Here is a 15,699-nt window from a genome sequence, read left to right as displayed (position 1 = left end):
AAAATATAACAAAAAAGTTAATATTTACAAATAGCTCAATTATAAATATCCCAGTATAAAACCCAAATTAAATATATATGGTTGAAATTGATGTGCCCCCTTTTTTTAAACCTTTATTTCTCTGTAGACAATGTGCAAATATTAACGGTGTGCAACTGCTGCACTGTGTACTGTGCATTAGTTGTACAGAGAGTAGATTTTCTGTGTCATCTCTCAGAAAATCATTTGGGTAATCTCAGTCTCTCACTGAACGTGCTCCTGTGACTGGCCAGCACATGATGGGAGTATATGGGAGGTCTACTCCACCTTAAGAGAGTCCAGCTCCATCCTCACGTCATTACTGGCCTTGCAGATCAGTTTATTGAGTTTGTTGGCATCTGTGACCCTCAGCCTGCTGCCCCAGCATGCAACAGCACAGAGGATGGCGCTGGCCACAGAATCATAAAAAATCCTGAACATTTACCAACAGATGTTAAAAGATGTCAGCCACCTCAGAAAATAGAGACGACTCTGGCCCTTCCCGACTCCGGTGTTTTTCACACAGTCCAGTTTGTTGTCAGTGTGTACTTTAGGGTATTTATAGTCCTCCACAATGTCCACATCAACCCCCTGGATTGATACAAGGGTCAGCGGTTTCCTAGTCCTCCGAAAGTCATTTCCTTGGTCTTTGTCACATTGAGCTGCAGATGATTCTGCTCACACCATGTGACAAAGGAGTCAACCACAGCCTGGTACTCATTACCCTCACTGATGCATCCAACCACCGCAGAGTCATCAGAAAACTTCTGAAGATGGCAGGTCTCTGTGAAGTGGCTGAAGTCTGTGGTATAGAGGGTGAAGAGGAAAGGGGAGAGGACAGTCCCTTGTGGTGCCCCTGTGTTTCTGATCACCTTGTCAGACACAATGTTAAAGACACACGTATTGTGGTCTTCCTGTCAGGTAATCAACAATCCAAGACACGAGAGAGGCATCAACCTGCATCGCTGTCAGCTTATCACCCAGGAGGGTCGGCCTGATGGTACTGAATGAAAAGTCAAACAACATGACCCTCATTGTGCTCACCAGTTTATCCAGATGGGCGTAACTATGGTGATTTGAAGATTCAAACTTGACAATTTTAGATTTCAACATGTGGATCAGCAGAGTTACACCATAAAATGTTGTTAAGAGTACATTCAGACTTTTTGAACTGAAGTGAAAATTATTCTAGTGGTTGTCATCTCTGATAGATGACAGACTTCACTGTGTACTGTAGCACTGCACATGGTTGATATGACAATAAAGCCGCTAGACTTGACTGAATCTAAATATCTGATTATATTTAAAAAGGATTTTATATGTGCAAAGCCATTATGTTCTTTGCACATATAGTGTGTTCTTTGACGTCGACTGCATGAACGGGGAAATTCAGTCAGTCAGCTGGATCAGGTGCAGCAGGAGGGGAGAAACAGTTTTTGTGGATGTTAGGTTCTCAGTCTGTTACCCTGGTAACTGTTTTATGTTAGCTCTTTTAATGGAACATAAATTCCAGATTTTTCTCAGTCTTAATAAGCTCCTGCTTTTGAGAACACAGCCCTGGACTTATTCTGCATCCAGACATTTGTAGAAAAAATGATTAGACAAATTATTTCCATTGTATCACAAGTGAAATGTTCTAAACTTGCTAATGTTGTTAATGTAATCCTAAGCACTACAGTAATCTAGTTGTGAGTGTGATCAAATGTAAGGATTTCAGTTACACTTTTTTAAACCAACTAAAATGTCAGTCTGTGGTAAAAAAAAAACAACAGCCCATTTAGTTTTCATGCAGAGATCACCTTCATCCTTGCTAGCCTGTTAAACTGAAGGTTCTTTTTTTTTTTTTTAGATGTACACTGACATCTAGTGGTTACAATGCAACAATACAACAATCCTGACAGCATGCAATAGACCCTGAAAGTTCTGCTCCGATGTTACATTAGAATGTTGCTAATGCAGTGGTGCATTTGCAATTTAAAATGTTATATAACTGCATAATGACACAAATAACACCTACAGTAACAAACTGGACTGTATCAACAACATATTGTAGTATAAAAATTGTATACAGTCTGCTAAATTGAGTTTTACTTGCAAACAGCTTTTCTACTCTGTACTTAAAAGCATTTCAAACTACAAGCCATATTCACTCATTCACACACGTTCCCTTAGCACTTAGTTACATACCTTCAGTCACTTTTTACCACCCACTCTAACCAACGAACCTGGGCCAATTTGGGGTTTAGTATCTTGCCCAAGAATAGTTTGATGTGCTGGCTGATTCAAACCACCAACCAGTTAACAACCCACTCTACCTCCTGAGTCACAGCTGCCAACAAATTTCAGCTTATTTACACGACAATCAATAAATTTTCCAATTACTTTTATTTTTTTATTTAACTTTACAAGACCAAACTGAAAAATCTTTGCACACATTGACACATCTGTGTGTGATTTACTCCCACATCCTCCACAGTACTACAAAAATATAAAATATTCAACTAAAATGTTATGATAGAAACCAAAAAACACCCCAACATATTCACAGATCTTCTGTTTGGAGTAAACTGACAGACTTTTGCTCGGAACAAACCAAAGTTACAGTTGACAAAATTTAAAACTTAAGAATCATACATATCGCTCAGCGGTACGTTTGGTGAGCCTTTTTAAACAAAGAGCACATACAGTCACAGATAACTAAAATGATGCGATTATGTTTAAACATAATGAGTATTCTTAGCTTTGGAACTTAAAATGGACTTTTTACCTGATCTAATGTTCTGAAATAGCCTAAATATCCTGTTAAATGAAAATGTGGCTTGAAAAATGGCAACTTGCCAAAATAACACCTATTAAACACTGACTTACAAAAGTTCTCTCTTCTTTCCATCGACATGTTTTACATCTGACAACAAAACAAAAATTAATCATTTGTCTCATGTGAGTGGATGATGTTGACAAAAAAAAGAGATTTTATCTCTTCTGTGGGCTGAAATTGTACTTGAGCAAACCCTGCTTCACACCGGGATGTAATCGAAGTTAGCCCACCCTGAGAGGTGGAGCTACAAGGACAACGCCGTCACCTCTCACAAACAGCATGGGGATGTTTCTCTTGGTAGACTGAAACGAAACAAAGATTCACACTTAAAATATTTCACTACTTAAAATATTGTATACACATAGCTTCCAATAAATGTGTTTAACAACAAAGACTAAATATATTTTACTTAAAAATTAAAACATGCATTTGCTTTAATTACATTTTTGTTGTTAAGATGATCCCTGTGATTTTCTCAGTAATGTTAACCCTTGTTAAAACAGAGCAGCGTTTTTTGAGGCCATGATATAACAAATAGTCAGTGAAATATTATCCATTAAGTACTGTCTGTTATCTGAATGACACATTAACAGTTTTAAAAGATGAAACAGGTTCAACTCAGATCAATGCCACAATAGACCACCAGCACCTTAAACCAAAAGGGCAACGGGACTGGAAAGAAAATGATGTGGCACCTTGTAGAGTTCTTCATAAGTCTCCTCATCGATCTCCACTGTCGTCACAGTCTCCTCCACATCACCAAGGATCATGTTCAAGTGCTGATCGTAAGCCTGGGACAAACAAGAACAAATAAGAGTGCAAAGTAAAAGAGGACAAAAACACTCCAAAAGAAATTGAAGTGCTTGTTTTTAAAAAGTCTTCTGAGCAGCCAGGGTCACACCTGCAGCACTCAAACAACAAAAAAACAGCAACAACAACAACAACAAAACCCAGCACAAGACTCACATGAAGTCGGCCTCTGAGCTCGCGGTCATTCCTCATCTTGACGTAGATTCGCTCATCTAGACTGAGCCTGATCAGATCAAGTGGCTCCTCAACTGTGTTTGTAGTTGGTTGCTGCAGCACACAGAAAAAAATGACACATGTATTAGGACTGGGCGATATATTGATATATTTTTATACAAGATAAGAGATGTGACAATATCCTTTATATCGATATAGTCTATGTTACGTTATAATTATACTTGTGGAACCGCAAGTTTGTCTCTCTTTCGTCCACTTTTGTCTCTATGCTGTGTTACTCTGCCTCGCCTCTCTCCTTCACTGAACACAACTCCCCCTCCCCCATCGCTTCACCTGCAGGTAACGACAAGATGGACACGGCAGCTATCAAAGAGGAGCTGGTCGGTAAAAAGAAAACATTTGGAGATTACTATTTTAGTGCGGCAGTGTTACTCTCGTTAAAATGACATTAACGCCATAACTGTATTAACGCGGCAAATCTCCATTAACGAGTTACCGCAGGTCGCCCCGTGCGTGGGGCGTGTTGAGGCCGTGCAGCTAGCACTACTAGTATTTTCACCATTTACAACAGCACCATAAAGTGCAAAATGAAGAGTGTGTGAGAAACTGTGTGCTGTATCCCAGACCGCGAAGTCTCCCAGCCTCCTGCCCCGAAACAAACTACCTTACAAAACTCGTATACCGTATTTTTCGGACTATAACCTATAAAGAAATCGACAGCGCGCCTTATGTATGAATTCTGGTTGTGCTTATTGACCGCAAACTGCTTTTATGTGGTACACGGCGCTCAGCAATCTGCCAAAAATGTTTTAGTACGACTTTGGTAAGCTACGAAGCCGCACTGCTTGATGGATTGTTGGAACATTACGGCTACCGTAGTCTGGAGCCTCGCGGAGTAACGCATACTGTGCTTCAACGTAAAATTACCGTATTGTGTGCATATAAGGACCACAAATGGCACCTGTAAGAGACATGGTTACGAAGCGGATTTCAAACTGAAGGTTGTCAGTCACGCAGTAGAAGTTGGGAACAGAGCAGCTGCGAAATCTGTCTGTCTTTGTTATTATGCTAAGCGTCTTTTAATTTACATTTTGACTGCACAATTGTGAGCGTTTTGTTATCCACAAAAACAACATTGTTTTATTTTATTTATGGAGAATTATAATTTAATAAATGCTGATAATTTATTTCTGAGTAATTTTTTCATGTACATCTACGCTGTATGTTAATAAAGATGTGAGATCTGGGACACAGCGTGACTAAGAACTCTTTTTGTTCTTTCTTTATGGCTTTAAAAAAAATATCGAGATATATATCGTATATCGCCATCCAGCTAAAGAATATCGAGATATGAGTTTTAGGCCATATCGCCCAACCCTAACATGTATGCTTGACATATCAACAGGATATTAACATTCAACTGCCTTAGAACATTTTCTGTGGGATCATCCCTGATTTGCTTAAAAATGTTACGGTCTAAAGTTTGGACATTTAATGATTGCTGTGTAATTTTAGCTACATGTATTTAAAACTTTAACTACGTGTAAGTTACTTTTTTTTTTTTTTTAAATCTTCTGTCCATCCACTTTTTTTTCTTCCGGACTTCAAAATCGGAGGCAATACTTGTACATGGATATCCAAAAATAAAACAATGTATAAAAATAAAAGCTGGAAACTTTCACTAGTCTTCCCTACCATATCTGTAATTTGGCCCAGGTCATCAAACATCAAAAAATGCCTGAGCACTGGCTAAATAGATATGAAAAAATGTAAACAGTCCTATATTGGAGCACACACTAATAAAAAACAAACCAAAAAAATAAACTATATAACATTCGGAAACTGTCGCACTTCATAATAATGTAAAATGAAACGTGAAATATTTTCTAATATGGTCGAGCAGCAGGCACAGCTGAGATGCAATGACCTATTGCTTGTTCTGCCCACTCGCTTTCTTTGCAAACTCCTTATGCCCGAACCAAAAATAATGAATTTACTTTAATACAGATTAAAAACACAACAAATACCCCCATGTACAAGTCTCTTCTCAAGTTAGCATTTTCTGTGACAAGAATAATCGAGTGATTATCATTTCTAAATGACATAGACCAGAATTAAATGCAGACCTTTCGAGCAGTTTTGGTGTAAACACCCAAAATATTTAAGGCAAAGTGAAGAAACGTCGTGTTCCATGAGTTAACTGAGTTTTCAGTGAGTTGTTTAATGTTTAGCCCAAATAGCTGTGAACTGCAACCCAGACGCTACAGACCTAACTAACCCAACTTTAGACTAAAAACAGATAAAGAAAATTAAACGTGGACATACATTAGCGGTAATCCTGCGCTAACACGCTCTGCTCTGCCTAAAGAACAGTGGTGCAAATCCTACTGGCGGTAGCATTTACACGCTAGACATGCTAAATCAGCTAGCTTTTGACAGGCCCTTCCGCGCTTTTACCACATCAGTTATGAACAAAGTTACACAATAAGCTCGTTACATCAAGTACACGGGTAAACCTGTCTCCTCTTCACCCATGGGATAATTACATGCACGCTGTTAAAAGAACAACAGCAGAATTGAAGGCAGTTACACCAACCTGCTCAACTTCGTCCGCCATGATGTTTGAGTCTGCGTCGAATGACCGAACCAGTGCGGAGGTTGCCAGGTCTGCAAAAAACCGCGTTTTCACATAACACAAAGCACGCCTCCTGGATGAGACTATAAACATAACGATGGAAGAGGGATAGGGTTACATTACTTAATTGCATTTTAATTATTTATGTTGTTACAGCTATAGGCAAGGTGGGGGTGAGATTACATCAGGGATCTGCTTGTTTTCAGTGGCGATGGACAGGTTTACAGTGGAGGTCAGGCAGGAAACCCTATTAACTACGATCTTTGCAGATAACTGTGATCTGTAGTGAGAGTAGGAAGCAGGAAGAGAGCCTGGAGAGGTGGAAGTATGCTCTTGAGATAAGTGGAAGGAAAGTTAGAATATGTAAATATGTAAATGAGAGGGCAAAGCTGCAAGGAGTTGCAAGGAGCAGAGATAGTAAAGGTAGATGAGTTTGCATACCTGGGGTTGACCAAGGAAAACATTGGATCAAGAGGTGAAGAATATAGTGCAAGCCAGGTTGAGCAGCATTTGTGACAGAAAGATATCAAGCAAGAGTGAAAGGGAAGTCTACAAGATGGTCGTGAGATTTGTTGCGATCGATGGTTTGGAGCTGGTGACAGAGCTGAAGATGGGAATGGATGGACAGGATTAGAAATGAGTATGTCAGAGGCTGAGGTGATGCAGTTTGGAAAGTTGGAGAGGTAAGACTGAGACGGTCTGGACATGTGATGAAGAGGGATAGTGGAAATGAAGTCAGTATGGAGCTGCCAGGAAGGAGATAAAGAGGGAGAACGCAGAGAAGCTTCATGGATGCAGTGGAGGAGGATATGCAGAGGGTTGATGCGAAAGGGTAGGATGGTAGAGATAGGGAGAGATGAAGGCAGATGATCTGCTGTAGCAACCTCTAAAGTGAGTAAATAAAAGAAGGAGAAGAAGCAATATTTATTGTCTAACTTATTTTAAAATCCATGGTACACATTCAAAAATTAAATATTTTTTATTGTCATTGTCCTTGTAATTATAACTGTAAATTTGATTTATCCAAATAAATACAAATAAGCACTCATACGTGCAGAAGAGTGAAGTGCAAACCTGGCAACCCGAATGAGGACGCTAGCAGTTCCTCTGTCCTTTATATTGCCCGTCTGCTTTTCCAGACTTTTCCATCCCCCGCATCTCCGTACAGTGCAACGGCAGATCAGAGGTAGGTTATTAAACATAAACTATATATATATATTTGCATCATTTTTTTCCGTTTCTAATGGCTCATGTCTTTACGAAATTTCAACCTTACTGATGCGGCGTATTCTGTCTTGTTTTTCTGTTTTAGTAAATGCAACGCAACAAAAGTTTAAATGGTAAATGGACTGGTTCTTATATAGCGCTTTTCCACTCTTCTGAGCACTCAAAGCGCTTTACACAACTTGTGCATTCACCCATTCACACAACTGACATTCACACACATTCATACTCCGATGAATGCATCGAAGAGCAATTTCGGGTTAGTATCTTGCCCAAGGATATTTGGCATGCAGACTAGGGGCAGCCGGGAATCGAACCACCAACCTTCCGATCAGTAGATGACCTGCTCTACCACCTGAGCTACAGCCACAGCCACCCGACCTTATTATTACTGTTGTTGTCATCGTCGTCATTGTTATTCTCTGTCCCACATGTTGAGATAATCTCCCAAATTTTGCTGTAGTTTGCAAAGGTCAGAAGTGCAGAACAGACACTTTTCTAATGCAAATGAAGAAAGTAAGGCTGAGATCATGACTGAAGTTTAGGCGAACAATGCTGCCTATGCTATACCCAACAAGGAAAGCTGTATATAGATATTGTTATATTCCCTCTGTGTGGCTCCAAAAGAAGTGTTCTATGTATATCTCTGACTGTAACCCCAGTAAAATACAGTAAAATCAAATGTATTTATATTTGCAACATATCCTTCACAAATTCCAGTGTCTTTGTTCCACATTAAGTTTGTTTGGATTTGGTCACACTTGCCACATGTGATTACAATTAACAGCATTTTTCTTATACAGAAAATCTTTTTGTTTTACAAATAGTTAACTTTATTCACTCTTTCTCTTGTCTTGTTTTTCTTCTCTGGCTTTCCTCTTTTTTTTTCCTTTCTGTAAATCTGTGTGTGTGATTGACTGCGTGTGCACCTCCTCTCCCAGTTCAGTCCAGTGTTCCATACTGGGTTTGTGTGCAGGCTGAGGAGGCAGATCAAAGCAGTGCTGTTACCCATTCCACCCTCAGCTTCAGCGCGGCTGTGTGGTGGAAGAAGTCCCTGCTACAGATAAGCCAAACAACCTGTGTGGCCCAGTGCTAGGACCACTGACTGCACACAGTTTCATATTTGTAAATTTGTTAAAGTTTTGTGAGAAAGCAGGCAATATGTCTGCGCTTGTGTGGGTGAGGGTTTTTTTGCATGCTTGTTTTTTTGATCTGTCATGTCAAAACCAGATAAGGGTGTGTTTGCCATTAAACAGTTGGAAGCTGGTGGCCTAGAAACTGAAACTGGTGCCTAAACTCACAGTTGTTTTGTTTTGCTCACTTTCTGCTCGTCAAGGTCCTCTGTGTGTGTTACCTGCCAAAAGATGGCGCTAAACGATAGGAAGACAGAAGCTGACGTCATCAGTCGTTGAAGGTCAACAGATAAGCTGTGGGAAACTGTCACTGCAAATCAGTCCTGTTAACAGCTATAATAAACACGACAGTCAAAAAGGGTGATTTTAAGACATTTTCTCAGGTGAAACACTACAATAAGCTGCACCTGCTTTTACTGCATTGAAGTTTTTACTGATTTCAGTGGAGCACAGCTGAAATTAGCATAAAAAGTCAAAAGATTATGCAAGTGTCCTAAACTGTGTAATGATTTATCAGGTGTTTCAACTTTGTACAGATTTTTTGTTTGTAAATAGAAAGAAAATTATTTTTGTATTACATTTCAAATAATAAGAAGCACAGATCAAATGTTTTATACGCTTTGAACAATGTTTACTGTTCGGCTTTAAGCAAGGAAAATACAGAGTTGTTGTCTGAATGTGATACACACTGAATTAAAGTTATCATTTTTTCCACTTTAACATATTGTCATAAGTGTTTGTACTGTGAAGATTAACAGTGTTACAAGGTCATCTGCTGCAGACCTACTTTACTATATGTAGTCCAAAGAGTCTGCGTCTCAAGAGTGTTCCAGCAGACACAGAACCAGGGTCCAGTTTCGCAAAGCTATTTTTACCCAGTCTTAATTTTGTTATTGCACAAGTGTAGCTTACTCAAAGGTACATGATTTTAAGGCTAAACGAAATTAGTCATCTTCACGCCAGTTGAACTGAGCTGTATTTCCATGTAAACAACCAGTGTCACCTAGCCACCAGCTTTTCATGTTCCCATCAGTGACCGCTTCATCAAATGACTAAACATGCAACATATGATTGAGCCTCATTCTATACGGATCAGTTAAGCCCTGTCTACACTTAAGTCCATAAAACGGTGCTGAGTCTACAGTAGTAAGTGCTCTAATTGGTAGTTGCTTCAATCAAAGTTAAGACGTTTCATGGGAGTCCTGTCTGTCATCGCTTGCAGTTACCGGATCTTACTGACTTTCTATTAGCTATCAAAAAAATCACATTTTACATTTAAGCCAGAAGATTTGTATTGTAGGCTGATTATTTCATATTCATGCTTTTCCTGTTGTGTAACAATGGCATTGTGTGCGTGTGTGTGTGTGTGTGTGTGTGTGTGTGTGTGTGTGTGTGTGTGTGTGTGTGTGTGTGTGTGTGTGTATGTGGACAGTGAGAGTTCCTCTACTGGCCTGAAATGAGGTCAGTGATATCATATGTATTGTAGATTGATACAAAGGATGATATAATACAAAAATCGAAAGCAACAACCTGCAGCTGATATAAAAAGGTCTGCATAGATCACACAGCATAAACACAAATACAACAAAAGGCTAAAAGCTCATAGTTGAAATAATTGTTTATAAAACACCTGTAATTTATTTTATGGTGGAGCTTAATTATAACTGAAATCAGTGAAAAACGAATCCTTTCATTTATAAGATGCCTCTCAAATCTGATTTGGATCGTCCATCTCCATCTTACCCTGTTCTTAGCATCCTCCTCTTACTGACCCTCTGTATGTCACTACATCTGTGGAATAAGCTCCAGCGCCCACCCCACCTCCACCCCAATAAGAAAAAAAAAACTGAATTGGATAAGCGGTTAAGAAAATAGATGAATGGATAAAAGGTTGGCTGTATGAATAAGGCCTATTTTCTTCTCAAAATAAAGTGAATGCAGTGTCATTCGTAGCCACAGCAGGCCAGTGTTGGATCACAAAAATACTCTTTCTATTCAGTCTGAGCTTCCAATATAATATGTGAAAATAAAGTTGAGGAGAATAAAATCAGGAAAGACAGTGTCATATATGACATTGACCATTTTTTTTATATTGCATATGTGCATAACAAAGGGATTTTGTTTTTTTTAAATTGGCCTAAGGAAGTAAAATCAGCCTTAAGTCACTTATATGTTATAAATGCGTACTAATGGGCCAGTGAAAATTTTAAAAGTAATGATAAAGAGTGAAATGCAGCTCATTTGAGTGTTTAAACACTTAGAGTACGTGAGCCAGGGGAAAGCAGCACTATAGTTTAATTATCCTGGTTTATTCTTGATAAAACTCCAAGCTCTGGGCAGGCTAGTCAGTTGTCCATACCAGTTAGTTATTATGCATTTTTGGCTATAATATCTTTGTATTTTTCATTATTACATTTGTAAGTTCTGATTTCAATTCAGGTTAGTTTCATCTGATTTGTAGTGGTTTTTTTTCTCCTGTCAGTTTTGTAATGTTTGGCTTTTGTTTGTATTTGTTTTCAGTAATTTTATGATGCTCAAATGGTCATACAAGCGTTACAATAAACATATTCACCAAAGCTTGTCTGTAGTGACAAATTTGACCTATTTTTCATGTCTCCTTGTTTTTGAAAGGGCGCCAAATAATTTTCGGGTTTTTTTTTCTTTATAACAAACTCCACAAGAACTATGAAAACACACATCTAAATATCTGTCTAATTTTGTACATGGGAGCATTGTTGCTGCAGAGTGTTTGTTTTCTGATCGTGTAACATGTTTTGCACTGATTGTTTGAATAGAAAAGGAGACAAAGGCAGGGAGCTGGTATGAACCAAATGCAGCTGTCCAGTTTCATCATCCTGCAGTCATGTGCACACACACACACACACACACACACACACACACACACACACACACACACACACACACACACACACACACACACACACACAGACAAAAAGCCTTAAACACTCACTCACAGCAGATTCACACCTTGTCACCACCACTGCTCACTTCATTGTTTCATGAAGATTACTCACATTGACGCATTTACATGAACAACACCTCCATCTGGATGAGGACGTGCAGCTAAAGAAATATGACACCGGCTCTACTGCTTGCTGAGACTCGTATCTGTGTGTGTGGCTATATTCATATAGACTGTGATATTCTGACACTGACCCAATTAAGACAAATGTCAGCCGTGAAAACAACATTTTATGATTACTAAAGGATGGAGTAAGGCCTTTCTCCAATTATTTGGAGTAATTCTGATTAAAGTGCTGCCTGAATTTGTATCACGCAGTCAAATTTGCATCAGATTTAACATTTGATGTTTTTTAACATTGCGGGTTAATGAATCAAACATATGAATATGACAGGAGGTTAAAGGAATTTTTTTTTTTTACATTAGACCTTATCTGACAAAAATGACTGATGGGAAATTATTACACATTCTGTGTCCTTTATTAAAGGACATCCAGTAACTTTGCAGCTGCACTAAACAACTTCTCATTCTTGCAACTCTAAGGTGGAAAAATGTTAATATGTCAATGAAAGGCACACGTTGCACTGATGTCAAGCCTTCCAAAAAAGAAAGACGAAATAAGAAAACATGCCATTGTTTACTTTTTTATTTGCAAAGAGCTCATTACATGTGATTCTGTATGTTCTGTGTGTGTGACCACCACCATCACTTCATTTTGCTCAGGCTCGCTAAATCTAAAGCATTACAGTACACTTTGTTTTTGTGTATTTGGAGTGTAGTTGAATTTAGCTCAGATAATGCCACAACAACTGTGTTTAGCGGTTAGAAAAGTGTGCTTGTGTCTGAAAGAACTCCAATTTAAGACTAAAGATGTGCTCACAATCACCCATAACGTTTCCAAGCTTGTTTGAGCTCCAAGTCCAGTTTGTTGTCTGGTGTGATCCCTGTGTTCTTTGCCCAGTTCCAGTTAAGAGAACCACACTACTTAAAGAGGTGGCCCTGTGTACTGTATGCTTGTAGTGATACCAAATGACTCATCAGTTGTGCAATTAACATTTATAAAAGGACAACATGTCAGTGTTTCCCTATTTAAGCCACCAAAAACCATCAAATCATGAACTCTGTTGTGCTCTGCTGAAAGAGTGTAATAGCAAGCACAAGAGAGAGAAGTTGAGATCCTGAGCCAAACGGAAGCTCTTAGCTTTCTCAAGGTGCAGGGCATGCGCAGCCAGTGGGGAGTAGGGAAGGTGTACAGTCTTGCTTGTACAAGGTAGCCAATACCCTTGAAGTCCTGCTTCAAAGCTTTGACATCAACATTTTGGCAGTTGGTGTAAAGGCAAAGTGTCTGAGAATCTCAGGGCACTTGCATGATTTTTTGGTAGCATGATGTCAATCACAAAGTAGTCCCAGCCTTTACATAATTTACATAACTAACTTCAATATGTGTTCAATAACACCTGAAACCAACAACTGGGACTTTAAACACATCAGGAAAATTTAAGTGACTTGCAGGCACATTTTTCTATAGACTTCTTTATAACTGTATTTCTTTTTGCAACAAAAAGCCATACTGGCTGTTAGAAAGATTGCAGCTTGAAGGCACTTCCATGTTGGCATCACATTTCAGGCCCAACGACTAAAGTTTATGTAAGTCTGGACTCCACCAGTGGAGTTGCCCAGTGATGAACAGCTGATTTTTATTTTAGAACTTCCTGCGACCTCCGACCTCCGTGTTTGTTGATTACTGCCAAATTTACTTCACATCCTGATATCCTGGATGACGTTACATACCAGCTCATCTTTGCTCTAATTTAGAGCCAAGCCTTATGGTGGAAGGTTTGAGTCCAGACAAATGACATAATAAACATGGTGCTTAAAACATGGTGGTTTCAAACTACAGCATCCTATCAACAGGCTGCTCTCAATCTAAAAATAAGCACCAGCCAGGGCGATGTACACCAACATTTGTCCCTTGACTGGTGTTATTGTTTTGGTCATTCTGTCACAGTCTGTCGTCGTGCGTCATCTTCTTTTGGAAACCTCCAAATGTGACTGTGGCCTGGCCAAACATGAAGTCACTGTTTCACCATCTAAACATAAATGATTTCAGTTATATTTCTGCTGTATTTCAAGGTTCAAGTGATTATATAATCCTAAACAAATGAATCTCCCTGGAATATTGGGCATATGGCTTGGTAAAATCTCTTTAGGTGTTTTTCAGAGTGATCAAAGCAGTTTAGAAGTTATTTTTGTAAGTGGTTTTACAACAATTAGAATAAAAGGAGTGATGTTATTCACTGCTGTTGGCATCTTTTGCGATATTTTTCTGACTTTGAGGAAAATTAATTAAAAGGACTTTTGTTTTCCATCTTGGGGAACAGCTCAGTCAGCACGGCACCGACTTTTAAACAAAAATATTAATACTTTGCCAACTGGGAGAAGATTCCCTATATAATGTTTAGTTCATCTATTAATTGATTCCTCCCTTTATGAGTTCTTCTGTACTAACCTTGAGCCAAATGCTGAGTGGCCTAAAAGAGTAATTAGTTATTTATTACTGATTACTATAGCAATAGTTACTCTTTTGAACAGGAGCCATTGTATTATTCAGCAGCCATTTCATTATTTGAAGCTTCTGGCCTGTACGTGTCAAAGTGATTTGTCATTTAAAAAACTCTGTATTATTATTTGCATCTTTATTCTTTTAGCCACTACAGAAGAAATCTGCCCATTTTATGTTTATTTGATCTTTGATACTTTCAGAGGACTTGTAGAGCAAAACTGAACGAGTGCACCAGCTATTGGCTGGTGTTACGTTCCCCCCGAAAGGGTCTAGGCATGTGAGTGAGGGGACCAGTAACAAATGAGTCCAGAACAGAATGAAAGGAAAACAGACCAGTGTTTTCAGTAAATAAAATAGTCTTTATTATAGATCATTTTAACATAAAGAGCCGGCAATGCCGTTTTACCAATAACACTTGGAAAAAAGAGAAAAAAGGGTTGCAACAACAAAGAACACAATAACCAAACAAAAACTCCACACCACGAGGAGGTACTTCCAGGGGCCCACAAGCTCACCCTGTCACTAACAGCAGCTGGCTTTGCTGCTGCCAAGGCTCACAAGCCCACACTACTCACGCAAAGCAGCTATGCTGTTTCCACAACTCCACACTTTGAGCAGGTTAACCACACACAACGCAGAGACACCAGAGAACACCCCACACCCTGCTCACAGCTCATCCCCAGCTTATATGACCTCCGAGAGGTGATTGCTGACTGGGCCCAGGTGGTAAATGAGTCCAATGAGCAGCAGCTGTGTCCTGGGGAGAGAGAAGAGCAAGAGAGAGACGGGGGGTGGAGCAAAAGAGGAGGAGGCGGAGAAAAACACCACGCCCACACAAGGGCAGTATCAGGAGGCCCAGCTAGGGCCGTAACACCCCCTCCCATAATTACAAACCAGTGGTTTGTCATAGAACGTCCTACCCAGCTTTTAAACATATCACCTACCATCCACCATAATAACGGTTAGGCATACCCTGCCGAATCTGCCAAGACCTTTTTGATGGGTTGAAAACACCGCACGGGGTTGGCTCAAGTCCCTCAACATAGTGTCCCAAATGACAGCCAAATGTTTTTTGAGCCATCACATATGGAGAACCCATCAGGCAGCTAGAAGGCCTTACAGCAACACTTCTCTGACGCTTCTTCGCTAGGTCATGGCAAAAGGCATGCTGGTTAGCCAGAGGTGCAGGTTGAAATGGTTGTGTCACACACAATCTATCACACTGTAGGTCATCTGGACCCGAGAGACCGTCATCAGGTGGCAGATTACAATTAGTTGATCCCTGACAGTGACCAAATGACACCACTGAGCAATTATGCTCCAACTGTTGCCTAGGACTGG

At 39.5% G+C, this 15,699-nt stretch overlaps 1 protein-coding gene across 1 annotated transcript; it reads right to left on the bottom strand.

Annotated features, from left to right (window-relative positions):
• Nucleotides 1-2,384: 2,384 nt before the first annotated feature.
• lsm3 (LSM3 homolog, U6 small nuclear RNA and mRNA degradation associated) lies at nucleotides 2,385-6,534 on the bottom strand. Its single transcript, XM_085407110.1, has 4 exons — nucleotides 6,417-6,534; nucleotides 3,803-3,913; nucleotides 3,532-3,627; nucleotides 2,385-3,138 (listed from the first exon to the last, which is right to left on the bottom strand). The coding sequence occupies exons 1-4, from the start codon at nucleotides 6,435-6,437 to the stop codon at nucleotides 3,058-3,060; spliced, it is 309 nt and encodes a 102-aa protein (XP_085263236.1). The 5' UTR covers nucleotides 6,438-6,534; the 3' UTR covers nucleotides 2,385-3,057.
• Between the last annotated feature and the right edge of the window lie 9,165 nt (nucleotides 6,535-15,699).

This window comes from Rhamphochromis longiceps, linkage group LG5 (genome assembly GCF_057381845.1).
Source record: "Rhamphochromis longiceps isolate RC_006_pf linkage group LG5, R_longiceps_female_GT1.1, whole genome shotgun sequence".
NCBI lineage: Eukaryota > Metazoa > Chordata > Actinopteri > Cichliformes > Cichlidae > Rhamphochromis > Rhamphochromis longiceps.
Note: the sequence above shows the minus strand (reverse complement) of the source record. Positions and strands in the feature narration are given on the sequence as shown.